The sequence below is a fragment of the Salvelinus alpinus genome, chromosome 3 (assembly GCF_045679555.1).
Source record: "Salvelinus alpinus chromosome 3, SLU_Salpinus.1, whole genome shotgun sequence".
Taxonomy (NCBI): Eukaryota; Metazoa; Chordata; class Actinopteri; order Salmoniformes; family Salmonidae; genus Salvelinus; species Salvelinus alpinus.
In genome coordinates, this window is record NC_092088.1 from 97,811,771 (window position 1) to 97,839,110 (window position 27,340).

The window sequence follows — 27,340 nt, forward strand, 5'->3', positions numbered from 1 at the left end:
ATGACACGCAAAGTAGAACATAAGAAATCCATTCATTTCAGAATGTAAAAACGCGTCTCGTCGTTGTGGTTTTCGTTACTTTTATTAAGTGGTTGACACCAGACGGTGTGGTTATATAGATACAGTCAATGAGTAAAATGTTATTATACATGAGAAAAAAAAAGAAGGATAAAAACTAAAAAATAACCAAAAACTAAAAATAACCAAAAACAATTGTCCACTGACCAAACATGGAGACCTGTGTTCAAGAGCTTAACAAGGTCCAACACGGAGGCCTGAGAGTCGGCCAGGGAGGAGGAATGTTACCAGTAAGGCTGCTACATTTCCCCTAACTTTCCCAACATCCTAGTTGCAGGATTCCTGGATAATTTCCTGCTCATTCCTTTTCTGATTCTGGGAATCGTCCAAATGGGATACTCTGGAAAACCTGGGAATTTTTAGGAAAGTTACCTGGGAATTTGCAACCCCACTTAATTAAGCTAATTTCATTTCAGTTTCTCCAAGGCCCAGATTTACAGTTAAGAGACTAATATCTCATTCTGACTTCAACACAACATCTTTCCTCCTTATTCCATAATGTGTCGTCAAATCATAGGAAGTAAAACAAGGCTCAGACTTTTAAATAAATACACTAAACTTTAAACAGACATTTTTTGGCCTCTTTTGTTGAGTGCTGTCCATCGATATTTCTGCTGCAGTCAGGCCCGGGCTAGTCTGTCCAGAGTCAGACCTGGGGCTCCTGCCTGCCTCTGTCTGCCCTCACAACGAGACAGGACGCAAACCAACCAACCAAATACCTCAGACTCTAAAAGAAACAGTCCGTCTGACTCCAGCAGGCGACCAGGCGTCTGGCTGGCTGGCTACACAACGAAACAAGTGCATCACATTTCTTCTTCGTGAGGAGGACAGACAAGGCTGCTGTTGTTTCTTTAAACAGATTTAACGACTATTCTTAACTATGTAACGTACAAGATTTCTGTCCATTCGCGGTAGGTAGGTATGATGGCTGGGGTCGGGGAGGGTCGGAACAGTTTCGGGGGGAGGGGGGAAGATTGTTAAGTTTAGTTGATCTTGTCCTGGAATATGTAGAGGTTGTTGGTGGCGGCGACAGCGATGACGTTCTCCTTTGGGTGCCAGGCGGTGTGTAAGATCTTCTTGTTGAAGTCCAGACTGTCTACGCTGATCTCGTCCTTCTTCCTCTTGCCCCCGGTGGACACCTTGCGGGCCTTCAGGACGGCCCGAGGTTTACTGTTCTCTCTAGAGGCCTCCAGCGTGATGTCCCTCCGCGTGTTCCGGTCAAACATCCGGAAGAAGTTGTTGTAGGAGCCCGTCATGATGGCACTGGGGAGGAGGAACAGCAAAACAAGGTGAATTGCACATCCCAAAAATGTCTACAATTGTAAAGTGATTTTGGGTCCTTGAAAAGCGCTATATAAATACCATGTATTATTATAAGACCTATTATTAAATAGAAATTCGGTGCTGAACAAAAATTCTGGATACAGAATTGACATTGTATTTATTTATCTAGTGTAAAGAAAGCAACACATCAAAGGTGGAAGAGTAATGTTGTAATGTCATCATGGTTCTAGAAGGGTAACGTCATCATGGTTCTAGAAGGGTAATGTTGTAACGTCATAATGGTTCTAGAAGGGTAACATCGTCATGGTTCTAGAAGGGTAATGTTGTAACGTCATCATGGTTCTATAAGGGTAATGTTGTTACGGCATCATGGTTCTAGAAGGGTGATGTCGTAACGTCATCATGGTTCTAGAAGGGTAATGTTGTAACGTCATGGTTCTAGAAGGGTAATGTTGTAACGTCATCATGGTTCTAGAAGGGTAATGTTGTAACGTCATCATGGTTCTAGAAGGGTAATGTTGTAACGTCATCATGGTTCTAGAAGGGTAATGTTGTAACGTCATCATGGTTCTAGAAGGGTAACGTCATCATGGTTCTAGAAAAGCAATGTTGTTACATCGCCATGGTTCTAGAAGGGTAATGTTGTAACATCATCATGGTTCTAGAAGGGTAATGTTGTAACATCACCATGGTTCTAGAAGGGTAATGTTGTAACGTCATCATGGTTCTAGAAGGGTAATGTTGTAACGTCATCATGGTTCTAGAAGGGTAATGTTGTAACATCATCGTGGTTCTAGAAGGGTAATGTTGTAACGTCATCGTGGTTCTAGAAGGGTAATGTTGTAACGTCATCATGGTTCTAGAAGGGTAATGTTGTAACGCCATCATGGTTCTAGAAGGGTAATGTTGTAACATCATCATGGTTCTAGAAGGGTAACGTTGTAACATCATCGTGGTCGTAGAAGGGCAATGTTGTAACATCATGGTTCTAGAAGGGGGATGTAACGTCGTCATGGTTCTAGAAGGGTATGTTGTAACGTCGTCATGGTTCTAGAAGGGTAATGTTGTAACGTCATGGTTCTAGAAGAGTAATGTTGTAACGTCATGGTTCTAGAAGAGTAATGTAACTCCATCATGGTTCTAGAAGGGTAATGTTGTAACATCAACATGGTTCTAGAAGAGTATTGTAACTCCATCATGGTTCTAGAAGGGTACTGTTGTAACATCATCATGGTTCTAGAAGGGTAATGTTGTAACATCATCATGGTTCTAGAAGGGTAATGTTGTAACATCATCATGGTTCTAGAAGGGCAATGTTGTAACGTCATCATGGTTCTAGAAGAGCAATGTTGTAACGTCGTCATGGTTCTAGAAGGGTAATGTTGTAACTTCATCATGATTCTAGAAAGGTAATGTTGTAACGTCATCATGTTTCTAGAAGGGTAATGTTGTAACGTCGTCATGGTTCTAGAAGGGTAATGTTGTAACATCGTCATGGTTCTAGAAGGGTAATGTTGTAACGTCGTCATGGTTCTAGAAGGGTAATGTTGTAACGTCATCATGGTTCTAGAAGGGTAATCTTGTAACATCATCATGGTTCTAGAAGGGCAATGTTGTAACGTCGTCATGGTTCTAGAAGGGTAATGTTGTAACATCATCATGGTTCTAGAAGGGTAATGTTGTAACATCATCATGGTTCTAGAAGGGCAATGTTGTAACGTCATCATGGTTCTAGAAGAGCAATGTTGTAACGTCGTCATGGTTCTAGAAGGGTAATGTTGTAACTTCATCATGATTCTAGAAAGGTAATGTTGTAACGTCATCATGTTTCTAGAAGGGTAATGTTGTAACGTCGTCATGGTTCTAGAAGGGTAATGTTGTAACATCGTCATGGTTCTAGAAGGGTAATGTTGTAACGTCGTCATGGTTCTAGAAGGGTAATGTTGTAACGTCATCATGGTTCTAGAAGGGTAATCTTGTAACGTCATCATGGTTCTAGAAGGGTAATGTTGTAACATCACCATGGTTCTAGAAGGGTAATGTTGTAACATCACCATGGTTCTAAAAGGGTAATGTTGTAACATCACCATGGCTCTAGAAGGGTAATGTTGTAACGTCATCATGGTTCTAGAAGGGTAATGTTGTAACGTCGTCATGGTTCTAGAAGGGTAATGTTGTAACGTCGTCATGGTTCTAGAAGGGTAATGTTGTAACGTCATCATGGTTCTAGAAGGGTAATGTTGTAACGTCATCATGGTTCTAGAAGGGTAATGTTGTAACACCATCATGGTTCTAGAAGGGTAATGTAACGTCGTCATGGTTCTAGAAGGGTAATGTTGTAACGTCATCATGGTTCTAGAAGGGTAATGTTGTAACATCATCATGGTTCTAGAAGGGTAATGTTGTAACTTCATCATGATTCTAGAAAGGTAATGCTGTAACGTCATCATGTTTCTAGAAGGGTAATGTTGTAACGTCGTCATGGTTCTAGAAGGGTAATGTTGTAACATCGTCATGGTTCTAGAAGGGTAATGTTGTAACGTCGTCATGGTTCTAGAAGGGTAATGTTGTAACGTCATCATGGTTCTAGAAGGGTAATCTTGTAACGTCATCATGGTTCTAGAAGGGTAATGTTGTAACACCATCATGGTTCTAGAAGGGTAATGTTGTAACGTCGTCATCATTGCAGGTATGAATTGTAATCAGGGGAGAACGACTGCCCCCCCTCATTGAAACCACGGAAATTCAAGGCCGACTGCGGTACTGCAGACGTTGTTCTCAGAAATCAGATTAACAGATTAACACATTATAATGAATGGAAAAACGTCAATCTTAGTGTAAATAAAATGTTTAGATGACAATCATGGTATCAATAATTGCTTCTAACACACCAGATGTATGTCTTTGAACCGCTTATTTAAGAATCACACATAGAAGTGAAGTTGCTAATGTCAGCCTGCAGTACCCTGGCCAGCCTTCAACTAGAGTTACTCAATGAGAGGGGCAGCACTGCACTAGCCTGCATCACTTCCTGTAGTAGCCCAAACGGCGCATGTTATGTCTCCACGAGACGCCATCTTAACCGGCTATTTGATCTTCAATGCGCCGTTGAGTCTTCACATAGGAATGAATGGTGTCAGGTGATCCAGGGCTTTGTATATACAGGCGTTGATTGTAATGCAGGTGTTTGTTATTTGTGTGTTGCGGGTCCATCTGTGAGACGGTATATAACTGTCCAACTGATTCTAAAGTCCAGTGTCTTGTGGTACCTGTCAGAACCGTTCCAGCAGCACTCGAACTTGTCGAAGATGCAGTCGTTTTCATACAGCGAGCAGAGCTTGCTACGCAGGTACTCGTGCACCTATATACAAAATAAACACATTTAAAAACAGTTCGGATCAGTTCATTTATTTGGTCTTTAGGAAGAATATGTCTTTCAATCTTGAGACAAGAATTTAAAAGATTTAACAAAAATAACATATATACACTGAACAAAAATATAAAACGCAACATGTAAAGTGTTGGTCCCATGTTTCAGGAGCTGAAATAAAAGATTACAGATATGTTCCATACGCACAAAAAGTCTTATTTCTCTCAAATGTTGTGCACTAACATCCCTGTTCGTGAGCATTTATCCTTTGCCAAGATAATCTATCCACCTGACAGGTGTGGTATATAGTAAGATGCTGATTAAACATGCTCATTACACAGGTGAACCTTGTGCTGGGGACAATAAAAGGCCACTAAAATTTGTGCAGTTTTGTCACCCAACACAATGCCACAGATATCTCAAGTTTTGAGGGAGCGTGCAATTGGCATGCTGACTGCAGGAATGTCCACCAGAGCTGTTGCCAGAGAATTGTTTTAGAGAATTTGGCAGTATGTCCAACCATGGCTAAGCCCCTGCCTAGTCATGAGACATTAATAGATCAGGGCCTATTGGACTTATTTCAATTGACTAATTTCCTCATATGAACTGTGAAAGTGTTGAATTTTTGCATGTTGGGTTTATATCTTTGTTCACTATACATATTGTTTCTGGCTGTTTTCATACCACTGCAATTCATTCAGAATGTGATGAAAACATACGACTACACAACATACTATAACGTAGTGCTCTAGAGCCAGAGGAATGTAGGTCAAGTTCCAGTCAGTACCTGGAAGGTCTCTACAGGTAAAGTTCCAGTCAGTAGGTGGCAGGTCTCTACAGGTAAAGTTCCAGTCAGTACCTGGCAGGTCTCTACAGGTAAAGTTCCAGTCAGTACCTGGCAGGTCTCTACAGGTAAAGTTCCAGTCAGTAGGTGGCAGGTCTCTACAGGTAAAGTTCCAGTCAGTAGGTGGCAGGTCTCTACAGGTAAAGTTCCAGTCAGTACCTGGCAGGTCTCTACAGGTAAAGTTCCAGTCAGTAGGTGGCAGGTCTCTACAGGTAAAGTTCCAGTCAGTACCTGGCAGGTCTCTACAGGTAAAGTTCCAGTCAGTAGGTGGCGGGTCTCTACAGGTAAAGTTCCAGTCAGTACCTGGCAGGTCTCTATAGGTAAAGTTCCAGTCAGTACCTGGCAGGTCTCTACAGGTAAAGTTCCAGTCAGTAGGTGGCAGGTCTCTACAGGTAAAGTTCCAGTCAGTACCTGGCAGGTCTCTACAGGTAAAGTTCCAGTCAGTAGGTGGCAGGTCTCTACAGGTAAAGTTCCAGTCAGTACCTGGCAGGTCTCTACAGGTAAAGTTCCAGTCAGTAGGTGGCGGGTCTCTACAGGTAAAGTTCCAGTCAGTACCTGGCAGGTCTCTACAGGTAAAGTTCCAGTCAGTAGGTGGCAGGTCTCTACAGGTAAAGTTCCAGTCAGTACCTGGCAGGTCTCTACAGGTAAAGTTCCAGTCAGTAGGTGGCAGGTCTCTACAGGTAAAGTTCCAGTCAGTACCTGGCAGGTCTCTACAGGTAAAGTTCCAGTCAGTAGGTGGCAGGTCTCTACAGGTAAAGTTCCAGTCAGTACCTGGCAGGTCTCTACAGGTAAAGTTCCAGTCAGTAGGTGGTAGGTCTCTACAGGTAAAGTTCCAGTCAGTACCTGGCAGGTCTCTACAGGTAAAGTTCCAGTCAGTAGGTGGCAGGTCTCTACAGGTAAAGTTCCAGTCAGTACCTGGCAGGTCTCTACAGGTAAAGTTCCAGTCAGTAGGTGGCAGGTCTCTACAGGTAAAGTTCCAGTCAGTACCTGGCAGGTCTCTACAGGTAAAGTTCCAGTCAGTAGGTGGCAGGTCTCTACAGGTAAAGTTCCAGTCAGTACCTGGCAGGTCTCTACAGGTAAAGTTCCAGTCAGTAGGTGGCAGGTCTCTACAGGTAAAGTTCCAGTCAGTACCTGGCAGGTCTCTACAGGTAAAGTTCCAGTCAGTACCTGGCAGGTCTCTACAGGTAAAGTTCCAGTCAGTACCTGGCAGGTCTCTACAGGTAAAGTTCCAGTCAGTAGGTGGCAGGTCTCTACAGACAGGTTTCTACAGGTAGGTCTCTACAGGTAAAGTTCCAGTCAGTACCTGGTAAGTCTCCACAGGCCGGTTTTCCATGTTCAGATCCCACACCTTGACTGACAGGTAGTCTCTGGTCATCATGTACCGGCCGCTGTGGCTGAACTTCACATCCGATATGGAGGAGATGATCTCTGAGAAGAAGGACCGGCTGCTCGGGTCCTCTGGCTCCTCGAAGACTGAGAAACAAACCAACCAGTCCATTAAAACAGCAACGTATAGTCCAGTTAACAGATGCTTTTATCTCCAGTGACTTAAGTCATGCATGCAGACATGTTATTGTATGGGTGGTCCTGGTAATCAAAGCCTCAATCCTGGCATTGCAAGCACCACGATCTACCAAACTGAGGCACACAGGACCACGTTAGTATCAAAAACACATGCCTACATCTAGCTCCTAGAAAACAGACAGAAGAGAGGTTACACTTTACCTAAAGCCTGCAGGTATAACGCTTTATAACTTGTTATAACCATGTATGAGCCTTACTGTCATTCAACTGAAGAATCATTACATGATAAATTAATCAAGACGTTATATAGAGGAATCGTTCATGTTCATGACAAGTCTTACAACGCATTATAACCGCATCATAATGCATTATTCATCCTAGTCTATAAATAAACAACGAAAGCTCTCTATCAGCCTGAAAACAAAGCCTATATTCCCTGACAGTTGTCCCGCTACCCTAATGAGCTGAGAGGGTACAACGCGGATTACATCATGACGTTTGTTACGTCATCACCTGCTGACATCAGAGGGAAACTATTGTGAAAACACATACAAGCTGTTGTTTACGTGAAAACACATACAAGCTGTTGTTTACGTGAAAACACATACAAGCTGTTTACGTGAAAACACATACAAGCTGTTTACGTGAAAACACATACAAGCTGTTGTTTACGTGAAAACACATACAAGCTGTTGTTTACGTGAAAACACATACAAGCTGTTGTTTACGTGAAAACACATACAAGCTGTTGTTTACGTGAAAACACATACAAGCTGTTGTTTACGTGAAAACACATACAAGCTGTTTACGTGAAAACACATACAAGCTGTTTACGTGAAAACACATCTGACTTAGTTTTGAGGAACGCTCAACTCCGTTCTCTTATGTCGAGTTGAGTTTTGATAACAGGTTGCAGGATTTGCCAGCAACAACAACGAGCCACCATCAGTCGATTCTTGCAACAACAAAAAAATGCAATTCTTAAAACACTTACCGGTGTTGTGCTGAAAATCTCCCCACTGCCAGAATGTATTTTTCGGGATAACACCGGTACCTACACTTATCCTGTAGACCCGCGGCACTTCCCCAGGGTGCTGAAAATCTCCCCACTGCCAGAATGTATTTTTCAGGATAACACCGGTACCTACACTTATCCTGTAGACCCGCGGCCCTTCCCCAGGGTGCTGAAAATCTCCCCACTGCCAGAATGTATTTTTCAGGATAACACCGGTACCTACACTTATCCTGTAGACCCGCGGCACTTCCCCAGGGTGCTGAAAATCTCCCCACTGCCAGAATGTATTTTTCAGGATAACACCGGTACCTACACTTATCCTGTAGACCCGCGGCACTTCCCCAGGGTGCTGAAAATCTCCCCACTGCCAGAATGTATTTTTCAGGATAACACCGGTACCTACACTTATCCTGTAGACCCGCGGCACTTCCCCAGGGTGCTGAAAATCTCCCCACTGCCAGAATGTATTTTTCGGGATAACACCGGTACCTACACTTATCCTGTAGACCCGCGGCACTTCCCCAGGGTGCTGAAAATCTCCCCACTGCCAGAATGTATTTTTCGGGATAACACCGGTACCTACACTTATCCTGTAGACCCGCGGCCCTTCCCCAGGGTGCTGAAAATCTCCCCACTGCCAGAATGTATTTTTCGGCATAACACCGGTACCTACACTTATCCTGTAGACCCGCGGCCCTTCCCCAGGGTGCTGAAAATCTCCCCACTGCCAGAATGTATTTTTCGGCATTACACCGGTACCTACACTTATCCTGTAGACCCGCGGCACTTCCCCAGGGTGCTGAAAATCTCCCCACTGCCAGAATGTATTTTTCAGGATAACACCGGTACCTACACTTATCCTGTAGACCCGCGGCACTTCCCCAGGGTGCTGAAAATCTCCCCACTGCCAGAATGTATTTTTCGGGATAACACCGGTACCTACACTTATCCTGTAGACCCGCGGCCCTTCCCCAGGGTGCTGAAAATCTCCCCACGGCCAGAATGTATTTTTCGGCATAACACCGGTACCTACACTTATCCTGTAGACCCGCGGCACTTCCCCAGGGTGCTGAAAATCTCCCCACTGCCAGAATGTATTTTTCGGCATAACACCGGTACCTACGCTTCTCCTGTAGACCCGCGGCACTTCCCCAGGGTGCTGAAAATCTCCCCACTGCCAGAATGTATTTTTCGGGATAACACCGGTACCTACACTTAACACCGGTACCTACACTTATCCTGTAGACCCGCGGCCCTTCCCCAGGGTGCTGAAAATCTCCCCACTGCCAGAATGTATTTTTCGGGATAACACCGGTACCTACACTTATCCTGTAGACCCGCGGCCCTTCCCCAGGGTGCTGAAAATCTCCCCACTGCCAGAATGTATTTTTCGGCATAACACCGGTACCTACACTTATCCTGTAGACCCGCGGCACTTCCCCAGGGTGCTGAAAATCTCCCCACTGCCAGAATGTATTTTTCGGCATAACACCGGTACCTACGCTTCTCCTGTAGACCCGCGGCACTTCCCCAGGGTGCTGAAAATCTCCCCACTGCCAGAATGTATTTTTCGGGATAACACCGGTACCTACACTTATCCTGTAGACCCGCGGCCCTTCCCCAGGGTGCTGAAAATCTCCCCACTGCCAGAATGTATTTTTCGGCATAACACCGGTACCTACACTTATCCTGTAGACCCGCGGCACTTCCCCAGGGTGCTGAAAATCTCCCCACTGCCAGAATGTATTTTTCGGCATAACACCGGTACCTACGCTTCTCCTGTAGACCCGCGGCACTTCCCCAGGGTGCTGAAAATCTCCCCACTGCCAGAATGTATTTTTCGGGATAACACCGGTACCTACACTTATCCTGTAGACCCGCGGCCCTTCCCCAGGGTGCTGAAAATCTCCCCACTGCCAGAATGTATTTTTCGGGATAACACCGGTACCTACACTTATCCTGTAGACCCGCGGCCCTTCCCCAGGGTGCTGAAAATCTCCCCACTGCCAGAATGTATTTTTCGGCATAACACCGGTACCTACGCTTCTCCTGTAGACCCGCGGCACTTCCCCAGGGTGCTGAAAATCTCCCCACTGCCAGAATGTATTTTTCGGGATAACACCGGTACCTACACTTATCCTGTAGACCCGCGGCCCTTCCCCAGGGTGCTGAAAATCTCCCCACTGCCAGAATGTATTTTTCGGCATAACACCGGTACCTAGGCTTATCCTGTAGACCCGTGGCCCTTCCCCAGGGTGCTGAAAATCTCCCCACTGCCAGAATGTATTTTTCGGCATAACACCGGTACATAGGCTTATCCTGTAGACGCGCGGCCCTTCCCCAGGGTGCTGAAAATCTCCCCACTGCCAGAATGTATTTTTCGGGATAACACCGGTACCTACGCTTATCCTGTAGACCCGCGGCCCTTCCCCAGGGTGCTGAAAATCTCCCCACTGCCAGAATGTATTTTTCGGCATAACACCGGTACCTACGCTTCTCCTGTAGACCCGCGGCACTTCCCCAGGGTGCTGAAAATCTCCCCACTGCCAGAATTGATTTTTCGGGATAACACCGGTACCTACGCTTATCCTGTAGACCCGCGGCCCTTCCCCAGGGTGCTGAAAATCTCCCCACTGCCAGAATGTATTTTTCGGGCATTACACCGGTACCTACGCTTCTCCTGTAGACCCGCGGCCCTTCCCCAGGGTGCTGAAAATCTCCCCACTGCCAGAATTGATTTTTCGGGATAACACCGGTACCTACGCTTATCCTGTAGACCCGCGGCCCTTCCCCAGGGTGCTGAAATTCATACTCTTAAGCGAATACAACCACCGACCTTTCCCTCGTTGCTCTTACGATGCAAGGTGAGATTCAATTGGGTACCGTGCTATCTGCTATCCTTGGGATGTCCACAGCCTAACATTTAAAATGTCAACTTCAAAATGGGGTACGGACATCCAAAGGATCCCGGATAGCAGCGACCCAAGTGAATCTCAGTTTGACGTAGTAATGAGGAAACAGTCGGTTGGTCGTATCTGCTAAACGTTTTTTATTAAAAGTATGAATTTCAGCATCCTGCGGAAGGGCCGCAGTTGTACAAGACAAACATAGGTACAGGTAAGCGTGTTCAGAATTGCCATTTTTACAAGAATCGACTGATGGTGGCTCCATGTTGTTGCTAGAAATTCCTGCAACCTGTTATCAAAACTCAACTCAGCCTCGATACAACAGAAGAGTTGAGCGTTTTTCAGCTATATGTGACCCAGAACCCACCTCTGGTGCTCCTGTCCTATCAGGGCTGAACCCACCTCTGGTGCTCCTGGCTGAACCCACCTCTGGTGCTCCTGTCCTATCAGGGCTGAACCCACCTCTGGTGCTCCTGTCCTATCAGGGCTGAACCCACCTCTGGTGCTCCTGTCCTATCAGGGCTGAACCCACCTCTGGTGCTCCTGTCCTATCAGGGCTCTAGTAATACTGTTGAAGATACTGTAGAAACCCCCATACATTGTGTAGAGATCCCAGATTTATTTCATTTAATACAACGACAGGTGCATTCAGTGTACAGGTATGCAGACTTTCTGAGCCCTGCCTGCACCTGCAAGTAACTGGATGGACGTTCACTACTTCGTATACATGCATGACCGTATGTCACTGTGGATAAAAGCGTCTCCTAAATGGCGCATATACACTGAACAAAAAATATATAAAACGCAACATGTTTCATGAGTCGGAAATAGAAGATCCCAGGAAATGTTCCATACGCAAAAAAAAAGCTTATTTCTCTCAAATTTACATCCGTTAGTGAGTATTTCTCCTTTGCCTAGATAATCCAGAAACTTCACACAGCCATTAAAAGAGGAGTGGGACACCATTCCACAGGCCACAATAAACAGCCTGATCAACTCTATGTGAAGGAGATGTGTCGCGCTGCATGAGGCAAGTGGTGGTCACACCAGATACTGACTGGTTTTCTGATCCACACCCCTACTTTGATTTAAAGGTGTCTGTGACCAACAGATGCATATCTGTATTCCCAGTCATGTGAAATCCATAGATTAGGACCTAATGAATTCATTTCAATTGACTGATTTCCTTTATATGAACTGTAAGTCAGTTTGAAGAAGTTGCGTTTACATTTTCTTTGGGTTCAGTATATTATTCTATCTAAAACAATGACATTTATGTAAAGTTTTACCCAACGATATTATTGACTTACATTTGCTTTGCCTATCACAGAGGGCAGCAGCCCGCATGTCACAGAGGCGGATGGTCCCCTTGCTGCTACTGTACACAAATACATTACACTGGTGTGGATGGCACTCTGCAGCTGTGATGACTTCTGTCAGCTCCTCCATATTGGCAGGCTTTATATCTACAATGTCTGGGGGGGGGCACGATCAAGGATCAACACCACCAAGACATGGCAAGGGCATAGACACAAACAGGTACACACACAAACGGGTACATACACACTCACAGGTAGACACAGGTAGACACACTCACAGGTAGACACACACTCACAGGTAGACACACACTCACAGGTAGACACACACTCACAGGTAGACACACTCACAGGTAGACACACACTCACAGGTAGACACACTCACAGGTAGACACACACTCACAGGTAGACACACACTCACAGGTAGACACACTCACAGGTAGACACACACTCACAGGTAGACATACACTCACAGGTAGACACACACTCACAGGTAGACACACACTCACAGGTAGACACACTCACAGGTAGACACACTCACAGGTAGACACACACTCACAGGTAGACACACTCACAGGTAGACACACACTCACAGGTAGACACACACTCACAGGTAGACACACTCACAGGTAGACATACTCACAGGTACAAACACACACACAAATCTTGACATTTAAATTAAATGTTGTGTATTCTTTATGCTTAAAAAGGATACTAAAACTTCTATCTGTGATTTCTAAGTGCCAGAGGTTAACCCTGAGATCATCGGCTGAAAGGTATGTTTCATGATCACTATTTACAGAGATGGAATTGATGTGATATGTGTGTGCGTTAGCGAATATCCTCCGTGGGCTAGCCTCCACCATCCGGTCCATGGGCAGCAGCACAGGCACCTGGAACAAAGCATCCTTTATTATCAAGATAACGCTACCTTTAAAAACCATGCAGGTCGCTCATTTTCTGAACATGACAAATACATGGAGTAGTGAAGAAGGGGGGAGTTAGTTATCGCAATATTATACTTACTTATATATATATTTTTTCAAAATATATATTTTTTATTTTTCAAAATATATTTTTCATATATATTTTTCAAAATATATATTTTTCATATATATTTTTCAAAATATATATTTTGAGTCAAAGTATCGATATATAATATTGCGAGATATATTATATTTATATATATACACACTTTATTTAGCTGGATAACGTTAGCGGGTGCTAGTTGGTTGTACATACGCCAGATATACTGGATTTTCATCCTATTGCTAGTTATCCATCTTCTATTTTAAAATAGTGAGCCAACATGTTTTCATAACTTTTATTTCCATGACTGATCAAAACTAATTTTCTCCTGCGCTCTCCTTTCCCTCTGTAGCAGACATACACTGAGTGGACAAAACATTAAGAACACCTGCTCTCTCCTTTCCCTCTGTAGCAGACGTACACTGAGTGGACAAAACATTAAGAACACCTGCTCTCTCCTTTCCCTCTGTAGCAGACATACACTGAGTGGCCAAAACATTAAGAACACCTGCTCTCTCCTTTCCCTCTGTAGCAGACATACACTGAGTGGACAAAACATTAAGAACACCTGCTCTCTCCTTTCCCTCTGTAGCAGACATACACTGAGTGGACAAAACATTAAGAACACCTGCTCTCTCCTTTCCCTCTGTAGCAGACATACACTGAGTGGACAAAACATTAACAACACCTGCTCTTTCCATGACAGACTGACCAGGTGAATCCAGGTGAAAGCTATGATCCCTTATTGATGTAACTTGTTAACTCCACTTCAAATCAGTGTAGATGATGGGGAGGAGACAGGTTAAACAAGGATTTTTAAGCCTTGAGACATGGATTGTGCATATGTGCCATTCAGAGGGTGAATGGGCAAGACAAAATATTTAAGTGCCTTTGAACGACGTATGGCCGTAGGTGCCAGGCGCACTGGTTTGGGTCAAGAACTGCAACGCTGCTGGGTTTTTCACGCTCAACAGTTTCCCGTGTTACTATGGGGTTGTCTGATTTGCTGTTCGTTACTAGTCTTGTTGGCAGAGGAAAAGTAAGTGGATAGTTCTAGCCTCTTCAAAGTGGGCAGAAATATGATTTAATGTTCCATATTTTTGGGGCGTCAATAATTTAGCAACCCACCTCTGGTAATAATTTAGCAACAGTGGATATTTATTAAAATATATATTTAAAAGATGAATTAAACTATGGGATCACAGTTCGGTCCGTGTTGGGTTCGGGCTGTGGCAAGGAGCCACCGCGGTGTGAGTGCTTTCTGAAGGAACTGGATATTATACACTTTTAAATGATTTTTTTTTTTTTTTACTAACAAATATGTCAATCATATATCAGGTAATCAATCATATGCGAGATGGATCAGAAGGGATGACATAATCACTGTTTAAAAAAGGCACGGACACACTGGTGGTGTTTGCCGGCCAAGAGTACTTGGCACCTCTGAACAGAGTGCCGGACGTAATTTGCGAACCGAGTGCAAACTGATTCCACTTGTCCAAACTTGTGAAAATGTCAGCAGTCAGAACGGCCAACGGCGGGCGGTTCCTAAAACACACTGCGTCTAACGAACGGAGAACGAACGGCGGGCGGTTCCTAAAACACACTGCGTCTAACGAACGGAGAACGAACGGCGGGCGGTTCCTAAAACACACTGCGTCTAACGAACGGAGAACGAACGGCGGGCGGTTCCTAAAACACACTGCGTCTAACGAACGGAGAACGAACGGCGGGCGGTTCCTAAAACACACTGCGTCTAACGAACGGAGAACGAACGGCGGGCGGTTCCTAAAACACACTGCGTCTAACGAACGGAGAACGAACGGCGGGCGGTTCCTAAAACACACTGCGTCTAACGAACGGAGAACGAACGGCGGGCGGTTCCTAAAACACACTGCGTCTAACGAACGGAGAACGAACGGCGGGCGGTTCCTAAAACACACTGCGTCTAACAAACGGAGAACGAACGGCGGGCGGTTCCTAAAACTACACTGCATCTAACGAACGGAGAACGAACGGCGGGCGGTTCCTAAAACACACTGCGTCTAACGAACGGAGAACGAACGGCGGGCGGTTCCTAAAACACACTGCGTCTAACGAACGGAGAACGAACGGCGGGCGGTTCCTAAAACACACTGCGTCTAACGAACGGAGAACGAACGGCGGGCGGTTCCTAAAACACACTGCGTCTAACGAACGGAGAACGAACGGCGGGCGGTTCCTAAAACACACTGCGTCTAACGAACGGAGAACGAACGGCGGGCGGTTCCTAAAACACACTGCGTCTAACGAACGGAGAACGAACGGCGGGCGGTTCCTAAAACACACTGCGTCTAACGAACGGAGAACGAACGGCGGGCGGTTCCTAAAACACACTGCGTCTAACAAACGGAGAACGAACGGCGGGTTAATATCAGACCGTGAATTTTCTCCCTCACATTTTCACTCCAAATACTTTACGCGTTTTTAAAAAGAAATTCCCTGAACGGGATCATTCAAAACTATAATCAGGTAAACGGTGATGAACAAGATGAGTCGTACCCGTAACGACGTGATTCTAAAAGGATCTCTCAGTCTTCCATCCTCGTCTTTCAAGTTGTAGCCTTCTGCTCTTTTGTCCCGTTGGCTGATTTTCCACAGCTTGATGGTCTTGTCTGGGTTGTGAAAAAAGCCAACGTCAGTGTTCGCACAGATTTACAGTCACCTTGGCCTTCCGTCTGTAGAAAGACTTCAGAGGAAAGGGGTTAAAGCTACATTTACAGTTCAACATTCAGTGCATTTCCTTGGAACGTCTGTGGCGCTGAAAAGCATCATCACCTTGACCTAATGGAATCAGAAATATGAACGAGAGCACCGCGACTTACCGTTTGTTGAGAGCAGAGAGTGCGCAGCGTTTTGTTGGGGTAACCATCTTATTTTGTTTATTTTCTCCTCGATTTCTAAGCTTTTCAAATAGTCAAACTCGGGTTCGTGGCTCTGGAAAGTGCTGTACACATTGTATTCTCCTCTGGAATGAGGACGGTTTTTACTCTGAAAGAAATAAACCAGCTCATTATTAGTACGACTATATTTTACAACCACCACAATGCACTTAAAAAAATAAAAAAATAGGATTTTGTACATTATGCTACATTAAAAGGTGAATCCGACTAATGTTGTTTTCAAGGTGCGATTTAGTCTTAAACGTCGTTGTTCCCCCGATTGATTTATGGTTGTTTGATAGTTAACTGACCTCTTGTTCCCGTTGGAATATGACGACCCGACCTCCTTTGTCTCCTGTTGCTAGTAGATCTCCAGAATAGTTAAACTCAACCGTTGAGATTATGTCGGCTGAGAGACAACAACAAAAAGGTCATGAGTGAGTAACATTTCACGTAGGCTGTTTTTTGATAAATAAACCTGAACTTAAGACACACAGTAACACGGGTTGGGTCTACGTCACAAAACAAAAACATGATCAATATCATTGATGACCAGTCTGACGTGGCAGTGGGCTTTTCAATCATATTATAAAGAGCGGGGCCTAATGAACATTCCCCACTCAGTACAGGCCTGAACCCCATCAACAACACTAGCAGCTCACTGGGGGAATAATGACAACACAACCCACTGTAACAACACTAGCAGCTCACTGGGGGAATAATGACAACACAACCCACTGTAACAACACTAGCAGCTCACTGGGGGAATAATGACAACACAACCCACTGTAACAACACTAGCAGCTCACTGGGGGAATAATGACAACACAACCCACTGTAACAACACTAGCAGCTCACTGGGGGAATAATGACAACACAACCCACTGTAACAACACTAGCAGCTCACTGGGGGAATAATGACAACACAACCCACTGTAACAACACTAGCAGCTCACTGGGGGAATAATGACAACACAACCCACTGCAACAACACTAGCAGCTCACTGGGGGAATAATGACAACACAACCCACTGCAACAACACTAACAGCTCACTGGGGGAATAATGACAACACAACCCACTGCAACAACACTAGCAGCTCACTGGGGGAATAATGACAACACAACCCACTGTAACAACACTAGCAGCTCACTGGGGGAATAATGACAACACAACCCACTGCAACAACACTAACAGCTCACTGGGGGAATAATGACAACACAACCCACTGCAACAACACTAACAGCTCACTGGGGGAATAATGACAACACAACCCACTGCAACAATACTAGCAGCTCACTGGGGAATAATGACAACACAAAACAACCAAATCAAATCAAATGTATTCATAAAGCCCTTCTTACATCAGCTGATATCTCAAAGTGCTGTACAGAAACCCAGCCTAAAACCCCAAACAGCAAGCAATGCAGCTGTAGAAGCACGGTGGCTAGGAAAAACTACCTAGAAAGGCCAGAACCTAGGAAGAAACCTAGAGAAGAACCAGGCTGTGAGGGGTGGCCAGTCGTCTTCTGGCTGTGTCGGGTGGAGAACCCACGGCAACAACACTAGCAGCTCAGTGGGAGACCTGGCCTCACAGCAAGACAAAACAAACCATGAGCCATGCTAGTCTCCTGATAAATACGTAATATGCTCGATACAGGAAGTAGGCTAGCGAGGCTATAAATTACTCTCTGAAGTCCACTGCCAAAGATGTTCAGCCTTCCTCTTGGCCACAGTAGCAACATTTTTCTTCTTTTAAAAGCTAATTTCCTGTAATTCTACACATTTTGCCATGGCTTATGCTGTCAGAGTGTCTGTAGTTTTTTTTTGTGGTTGTTAGTTCTCAAAGATGATCTTAAAATATAAAGTGCCTTTGAAAAGTATTCAGTCCCCTTGACTTTTTACACATTTCATTACATTACAGCCGTATTCTAAAATGGATTAAATAAATGTTTTATCAGCAGCAATCTACACAGAAAACATTTTTGCAAAAAAAACATTTGTGTTTACATAAATATTCAGACCCTATACTCAGTACTTTGTTAAAGCGCCTTTGGCAGTGATTACAGCCTTGAGTCTTCTTGGTTATGACGCTACAAGCTTGGCACACATCTATTTGGAGAGTCTCTCTCATTCTTCTCTGCAGATCCTATCAGTCTGTCTGGTGGGATGGGGAGCGTTGCTATACAGCTATTTTTAGGTCTCTCCAGAGATGTTCGATTGGGTTCAAGTGCGGGCTCTGTCTGGGCAACTTAAGAACATTCAGAATCTTGTCCCGAAGCCACACCTGCATTGTCTTGGCTGTGTGCTTAGGGTCTTTGACCTGTTGGAAGGTGAACCTTTATCCCAGTATGAGGTCCTGAGCAGATTTTCATCAAGGATCTCTCTGTATTTTGTTCCGTTCATCTTTCCCTTGATCCTGACTAGTCTCCCTGCTGCTGAAAATCATCCCCACAGCATTTTTTTACTTTTTTTTTAACACATTTGCAAAAATGTCTAAAAACCTGTTTTTTGCTTCATCATTATGGAGTATTGTGTGTGGATTGATAACATTTTTTTTTTATTTAATCAATTTTAGAATAAGGCTGTAAAGTAATTTTTTTGGTAAAAAGTCAAGGGGTCTGAATACTTTTCGAATGCCCCGTATATACATAAGAGTGTACAAAACATTAGGAACACCTTCCTAATATTGAGTTGCACCCTCTTTTGCCCTCAGAACAGCCACAATTTGTGGGCATGGACTACAAGGTGTCAAAGCGTTCCACAGGGATTCTGGCCCATGTTGAGTCCAATGCTTCCCACAGTTGTATCAAGTTAGCTGGATGTCCTTTGGGTGGTGGATCATTCTTGATACACACAGGAAACTGTTGAGTGTGAAAAACAGCAGCGTTGCAGTTCTTGACACAAACCAGTGAGCCTGGCACCTACTACCACACCCCGTTCAAAGGCATCTTTTGTCTTGCCCAGTCACCCTTTGAATGGCACACATACACAATCCATGTCTCAATTGCCTTCAGGCTTATTAAAAATCCTTCTTTATCCTGACAAGCTAAAATGTTCGCCACCGCGGCCAGCCACCCACCGCGGCCAGCCACCCACCGCGGCCAGCCACCGCGGCCAGCCACCGCTAATGACTATAAGGGAAACACTGGTGTGTGTGTGCGGGCGCATGTCTACACTTTGTGAAGCCGTTAGTGATGATGCTAATGATGGAAAAGCTTTTCCCAAAAACCTTCTCAATTAAAATGTTAATTATAAAGTAGCCTATGGGCTACCCGGCAAAATTATATCATGATTATTTGTATCAATACAGCGGCCAATTGTTTTGCAAACTCTGCAAATCACACGAGCGCTACAGAAACATCGCTAACCAAACAGTTCCTGGCTGGTGCACAGTGGAATTAAAAGGGTAACTACATCCAAAAATCTATTTCCTATATTTTTCCCCAGACCTGAAAAGTAGTCTCCTGATGTGGTTTAATCATCTCATTGTTGTTTGTTTATTTGTTTAAGTATGATTGATAGGGAAAAGCCAAAGAAAAACTAAATGGAGAAAACGGAAATCAGGCAAAACTTCTAAAATAAAAAGTGTGTGTGTATATATTTATTTATATGGCCCTAAAGCAGATACTGTATTCACAACACAGCTTTAACAATCAACAGCCAAGAGGTTCCAACCAAGATGACTTACTACAACTACTGGGTGGCGCAGCAAAACACCTGACCTACTACAGTCAATAAAAACACTCAAACTGTTCCAAAATGGCACAATTAAGGGTTGGGCGGTACGCAGATGTTCATACCGCTTCTGTATCGTCTCTGCTGTAACCAAGACGATTCATCTTCACATCCAGCCACTTAGCAAACCAAATGCATAGCTGGAGCCTTGAGCTGGATCATTTATTTAACATCCTAGATTTCTTATAATTATACTCAACTTAAAAATATATCTATTTATTTTTTCAAACAGTATTGAAAAAAATCATACCTTCTGTATTTCAAAATATACTGTTTATACCATATAGCCCAAGCCTAGAAACAATAAGTAATAACTACAAGCCTAGAAACAATAAGTAATAACTACAAGTCTAGAAACACAGTATTAACTCTCACTATTGGATGGCGCCCTAAAATGACAAAAAAGGAGCTGATCGTGGAGGACAGGAAACGGAGAGCTGAGCACGCCCCCATCCACATCCACGTGGCTGTAGTGGAGCGGGTCGACAGCTTTGAGATCCTCGGTGTCCACATCACTAAGGAATTATAATGGTCCACACACACACACCAACACAGACGTGAAGAAGGCCCGGCAACACCTCTTTCCCCTCAGGAGGTGAAAAATATTTGGCATGGGCCTTCAGATCATCAAAAAGTTTATACAGCTTCACTATTGAGAGAATCTTGACCGGCTGCCTCACCGCTTGGTATGGCAACCGCTTGGTATTTGATCGCAAGGAACCACAGAGGGTAGTGCGTACAACCCAGTACATCCCTGGGGCAGAGCTCTCTGTAATCCACCCAGTACATCCCTGGGGCAGAGCTCTCTGTAATCCACCCAGTACATCCCTGGGGCAGAGCTCTCTGTAATCCACCCAGTACATCCCTGGGGCAGAGCTCTCTGTAATTCAAGCATTCTATACCAGGCGGTGTCAGAGGAAGGCCCTAAAAATGGTTAAAGTCTCCAGCCATTGAAGTCAGACTATTCTCTCTGCATTCACATAGCAAGCAGTAACGATGCACCTGGGACCAACAGAACCCTGAACATCTTCTACCCCCCCGGGCCACAAGACTGATGAATAGTTAACCAAACAGCTACCTGGACTATCTGCATTCACATAGCAAGCAGTAACGATGCACCTGGGACCAACAGAGCCCTGAACATCTTCTACCCCCCCGGGCCACAAGACTGATGAATAGTTAACCAAACAGCTACCTGGACTTTCTGCATTGATCCCATTTTGCACAAACTCTTATGACTCATCACGTACGCTGCTGCTACTGTCTATAATCTATCCTGATGCCTAGTCACTTTACCCCTACCTATATGTACATATCTACCTCCCTTACCTCTACCCCTGCACATTGACTTGGTACTGGTACCCTGTGTATATAGCAAAGTTATCACCTCTACCCCCTGCACATTGACTTGGTACTGGTACCCTGTGTATATAGCCATGTTATTGCCTCTACATTGACTTGGTACTGGTACCCTGTGTATAGAGCCAAGTTATTACCCCTGCACATTGACTTGGTACTGGTACCCTGTGTATATAGCCAAGTTATTACCCCTGCACATATGAATTGGTACCTGTACCCTGTGTATACAGCCAAGTTATCACCTCTACCCCTGCACATATGACTTGGTACTGGTACCCTGTGTATACAGCCAAGTTATCACCTCTACCCCTGCACATATGACTTGGTACTGGTACCCTGTGTATATAGCCTAGTTATCACCTCTACCCCTGCACATATGACTTGGCACCTGTACCCTGTGTATACAGCCAAGTTATCACCTCTACCCCTGCACATATGACTTGGTACTGGTACCCTGTGTATATAGCCTAGTTATCACCTCTACCCCTGCACATATGACTTGGTACTGGTACCCTGTGTATACAGCCAAGTTATCACCTCTACCCCTGCACATATGACTTGGTACTGGTACCCTGTGTATACAGCCAAGTTATCACCTCTACCACTACACATATGACTTGGTACCTGTACCCTGTGTATATAGCCAAGTTATCACCTATACCCCTGCACATATGACTTGGTACTGGTACCCTGTGTATACAGCCAAGTTATCACCTCTACCCCTGCACATATGACTTGGTACTGGTACCCTGTGTATACAGCCAAGTTATCACCTCTACCCCTACACATATGACTTGGTACCTGTACCCTGTGTATATAGCCAAGTTATCACCTATACCCCTGCACATATGACTTGGTACTGGTACCCTGTGTATATAGCCAAGTTATCACCTCTACCCCTGCACATATGACTTGGTACTGGTACCCTGTGTATACAGCCAAGTTATCACCTCTACCCCTGCACATATGACTTGGTACTGGTACCCATTTATTTCTCATGTTCTTATCCTTCTATTATTTGTTAATCTTTCTCTCTGCGTTGTTGGGAAGGGTCCGTCAATAAGCATTTCACCGTTAGTCTACACCGGTTGCTTAGCAAGCATGATGACAAATAACATTTGATTTGAAAACCTACTTGATTGGATAAAATCCTGTGAGTGAACACAGTAGTGTCTATTCCAGTCATGTCTCTCTAGCTAGCCATTAAGATCACATCTCACCTTACGGGTTCACGTGACCTCACACCTTACGGGTTCACGTGACATCACACCTTGCGGGGTCACGTGACCTCACACCTTACGGGTTCACGTGACCTCACACCTTACGGGTTCACGTGACCTCACACCTTACGGGTTCACGTGACCTCACACCTTACGGGTTCACGTGACATCACACCTTACGGGGTCACGTGACATCACACCTTACGGGTTCACGTGACATCACACCTTACGGGTTCACGTGACATCACACCTTACGGGTTCACGTGACATCACACCTTACGGGTTCACGTGACACACTTGCCGTGCGGTAGCAGAGAAAACAGTCTATGACTTGGGTGACTGGAGTCTTTGATAAGACGTACTTTGTTGTACATTAACTTACAGATAACTAATATGTCTCTATGCTCACAACCCCCCCCCCCCGTTTGGGCTGGAAGCCAATGGGTCGGGCGCAGTGCAGCGCCCCTGTAGCCTATTATAAAGAGGTACTAGGACTCTATACCTTGGTTAAAAGATGCAGCTGACATCAGGGAAGTGCACTCAGCCATGGAAGATCTAAGCACAGCCTGTACAACAGGACTGCAGCAAGGGAAATCTATTTACTGTCTGTGCTGCTGAAGACTGTATGATGACGCAGAGCCAGGGGTCGTATTCATTAGGAAATAACGTAGCGAAAAGCTTTTGCCGAGAATGAAAATGAGGGTTTCTTTATTGTTTCAGTCTTCATGCACATGTATGGCTTGTTCATGAAGAATAGAGAGAGGCTGCAGTATGGATGACTGGGCAGGAAAGATTCAGATGGCCCCTCTGTGCTGCTGGGGGCGCGCTCTCTCTCTCTCTCCCCGTCATGCTGGGGGCGCGCTCTCTCTCTCCCCGTCATGCTGGGGGCGCGCTCTCTCTCTCCCCCCGTCATGCTGGGGGTGCTCTCTCCCTCTCCCCGTCATGCTGGGGGCGCGCTCTCTCTCTCCCCCCGTCATGCTGGGGGTGCTCTCTCCCTCTCCCCGTCATGCTGGGGGCGCGCTCTCTCTCTTCCCCGTCATGCTGGGGGCGCGCTCTCTCTCTCCCTCCGTCATGCTGGGGGCGCGCTCTCTCTCTCCCCCCGTCATGCTGGGGGCGCGCTCTCTCTCTCTCCCCGTCATGCTGGGGGCGCTCTCTCTCTACCCCCGTCATGCTGGGGGCGCGCTCTCTCTCTCTCCCCGTCATGGTGGGGGCTCTCTCTCTCCGTCATGCTGGGGGCGCTCTCTCTCTCTCCCCGTCATGCTGGGGGCGCCCTCTCTCTCTCTCCCCGTCATGCTGGGGGGGCGCTCTCTCTCTCTACCCCCGTCATGCTGGGGGGGCGCTCTCTCTCTCTACCCCCGTCATGTTGGGGGCGCTCTCTCTCTCTCTCTCCCCGTCATGCTGGGGGCGCCCTCTCTCTCCCCGTCATGCTGGGGGCGCGCTCTCTCTCTCTCCCCCCGTCATGCTGGGGGCGCGCTCTCTCTCCCCCCGTCATGCTGGGGGCGCACTCTCTCTCTCTCTCCCCGTCATGCTGGGGGCGCGCTCTCTCTCTCTCTCCCCGTCATGCTGGGGGCGCGCTCTCTCTCTCTCTCCCCGTCATGCTGGGGGCGCGCTCTCTCTCTCTCTCTCTCTCTCCCCGTCATGCTCGGGGCGCTCTCTCTCTCTCCCCGTCATGCTGGGGGCGCGCTCTCTCTCTCTCTCCCCGTCATGCTGGGGGCGCGCTCTCTCTCTCCCCGTCATGTTGGGGGCGCGCTCTCTCTCCCCGTCATGCTGGGGGCGCGCTCTCTCTCTCTCCCCCCGTCATGCTGGGGGCTCTCTCTCTCTCTCTACCCCCGTCATGCTGGGGGCGCTCTCTCTCTCTCCCCCCGTCATGCTGGGGGGTGGGGGCTCTCTCTCTCTCTCCCCGTCATGTTGGGGGCGCGCTCTCTCTCTCTCCCCGTCATGCTGGGGGCGCGCTCTCATCATGGAGGGGGCTCTCTCCCCGTCATGCTGGGGGGTGGGGGCTCTCTCTCTCTCCCCCCATCATGCTGGGGTCGCGCTCTCTCTCTCTCCCCCCATCATGCTGGGGGCGCGCTCTCATCATGGAGGGGGCTCTCTCCCCGTCATGCTGGGGGGTGGGGGCTCTCTCTCCCCGTCATGCTGGGAGGGGGCTCTCTCTCCCCGTCATGCTGGGAGGGGGCTCTCTCTCCCCGTCATGCTGGGAGGGGGCTCTCTCTCCCCGTCATGCTGGGGAGGGGGCTCTCTCTCCCCGTCATGCTGGGGAGGGGGCTCTCTCTCTCCCCGTTATGCTGGGGAGGGGGCTCTCTCTCTCCCCGTTATGCTGGGGAGGGGGCTCTCTCTCTCCTCGTGATGCTGGGGGGGGTCTCTCTCCCTCCCCGTGATGCTGGGGGGGGTCTCTCTCCCTCCCCGTGATGCTGGGGGGGGTCTCTCTCCCTCCCCGTGATGCTGGGGGCTCTCTCTCCCTCCCCGTGATGCTGGGGGCTCTCTCTCTCTCCCCGTGATGCTGGGGGCTCTCTCTCTCTCCCCGTGATGCTGGGGGCTCTCTCTCTCTCCCCGTGATGCTGGGGGCTCTCTCTCTCTCCCCGTGATGCTGGGGGCTCTCTCTCTCCCTGTGATGCTGGGGGCTCTCTCTCTCCCTGTGATGCTGGGGGCTCTCTCTCTCCCTGTGATGCTGGGGGCTCTCTCTCTCCCTGTGATGCTGGGGGCTCTCTCTCTCACTGTGATGCTGGGGGCTCTCTCTCTCACTGTGATGCTGGGGGCTCTCTCTCTCACTGTGATGCTGGGGGCTCTCTCTCTCACTGTGATGCTGGGGGCTCTCTCTCTCTCTGTGATGCTGGGGGCTCTCTCTCTCTCTGTGTGTCTGTTTTAGCGCCACATCTCACAGCAAGGCCACTGGATTATTTATAACAAAGCAGCAGTGAAGAGGAGAGGAGCCGGAAACGACCAGCTGACAGCAGCACAGCAGTATCCCTCCTGCCCTTTCTCCTGGGATGCCCCAGGACAGTGTGCCCCCTGCCAGTGCACAACAGATACACAGACCAATCCCTCTCTTCAAAAACAGACGATTAATTGTGGTGCAAAATATAATGTCAGTACGACAAGTAGTCCTCGTCCCAAACGACACAACCGAATAGCTTCAGAATCAGTATCACAGTAGTGCAGCAAAGATAGTCCTGTACAGACATAAACATACGTCTTTCCACTTTGAGAGACCAAGGTGATTAGCTAGTTCCACAGGTCCCCTCACAGTACAGTGTGTATCGTACTGTACAGTCAGGAAGGCACCCTTATATGTCTGAGACACCCCTTATTTTAAACCAGAGGGACCAGCATCACCATATCTGTCAGCCTTCACACTGGCAGCCAATAGCAGGCCTTACAGGCCAGATCAATGTGTAGCTACATCCTAATCAATGCCATCTTAGATAACAGGGGTGTGCAGGGCAATGTATCCACGATTCTCTTTCACACCAACACTGACAGTGTTACAAGATCTTGCAGTGTTTTCACAGCTATAGGTATATAACTATATAGTTAAAGCCTATGTTTAGTGAGATGTAGATAGAAAATATCTGACCTTGTTCTGCCTGGTGAAGAGGGAACAACTGTTGTTAACCAACCACGTGCTTGTAATAACTACATAGGTCAACCACCTAACACCTAGCTAGCCAAAACAATAGTACTTACAGCTAACTAGACAGCTCCCCTAAATAGCTATAACTGGCTAGCCTAGCAAGTCATCTAGCTAGCGAGTTAACAAGGTTTGAATGCTGACAACTTAGGCACTAGGCTAGCTAGATAGTTAACTAGCAACCTTCTGTATTAGCGACGTTGCTAGCTTGCTAACGTTAGCGTGCACAAAACACCCGTGATTAGGTCAATGAATAACATTCAAAATGTTCATCTATCTGTTGAAATGGAAACGAGCTTTACCTTCAGCCACATCCTCGTCTATGGCTCCCTTCACTTGAGAGAAGCACCATTGGAAATCGTTCCCTCCTCCGACACCTACAAAACATCACAAATTGAATAAGGTGAATAAACAGGCAGAAAATATTAGCAGATGTTATAGAAACACAGAGGAATAATTCCCACCTTTAAATGTGTACTTCAACATAGCAACTAGCTAACTATGGAGTGTAATTTGGCACATATTCTCAGAGTTGATCGGTTGCTTGCTAGCCAAGAAACTTGCAATGCTTTTAGGCCGCGCTGATGCGTGAGAACAGTGTAGGGCCCCCGCCTACAAAGTTGTCAACCTTACCTGCCATTGCCACTTTCTGCAACAGAACTGGCTTCTTTGGGGGGTCTTCCGATAGTGATTTGAGTTGTAAGGATTGTAATTTCAGTACAGGTTATTACAAGGAAACAGTTATTAGACTCGTGAATATGGGCTTACAGAAATGCCCGTGATTTTTTATTTTTTTTCAATCCAAAATGGCGCACATTGACAGTCGACATGACACAGTGACGTCATTTAGACGCTTCAAAGTCTATTTCAGGCCCTCGACCGCCTCAGAAGTGCACCGTTTATGCGCAGCTTCGCAGGGCCTTGGCGAGCTGACAGATACAGGCGTGGGAAAGTGGACTGTGATCTGTGTGTTCTCCCCCATAATGACCAGTCAATGTTTTGGCAAAACATAATTTTCTTGTTTCATACTTTGATAAAGACATTCGACACAAAGTCAGAGACATTGTCATAGGCATCGAAATCTAAGAGATATACAGAGCCTAATCCTA

At 46.4% G+C, this 27,340-nt stretch overlaps 1 protein-coding gene across 2 annotated transcripts; it reads right to left on the reverse strand.

Moving 5' to 3' along the window:
- Positions 1 to 63: 63 nt before the first annotated feature.
- ppp2r2d (protein phosphatase 2, regulatory subunit B, delta) lies at positions 64 to 27,340 on the reverse strand. Of its 2 annotated transcripts, none has more exons than XM_071394632.1 (10): positions 26,865 to 27,340; positions 26,534 to 26,608; positions 16,599 to 16,696; positions 16,231 to 16,396; positions 15,908 to 16,020; positions 13,053 to 13,230; positions 12,332 to 12,496; positions 6,880 to 7,049; positions 4,632 to 4,723; positions 64 to 1,341 (listed from the first exon to the last, which is right to left on the reverse strand). In XM_071394632.1, the coding sequence occupies exons 1-10, from the start codon at positions 26,869 to 26,871 to the stop codon at positions 1,062 to 1,064; spliced, it is 1,344 nt and encodes a 447-aa protein (XP_071250733.1). In that variant the 5' UTR covers positions 26,872 to 27,340; the 3' UTR covers positions 64 to 1,061. The 2 variants fall into 2 exon arrangements, with proteins under 2 accessions (XP_071250733.1, XP_071250732.1); XM_071394631.1 differs by lacking the exon at positions 26,865 to 27,340 and adding an exon at positions 26,696 to 26,840.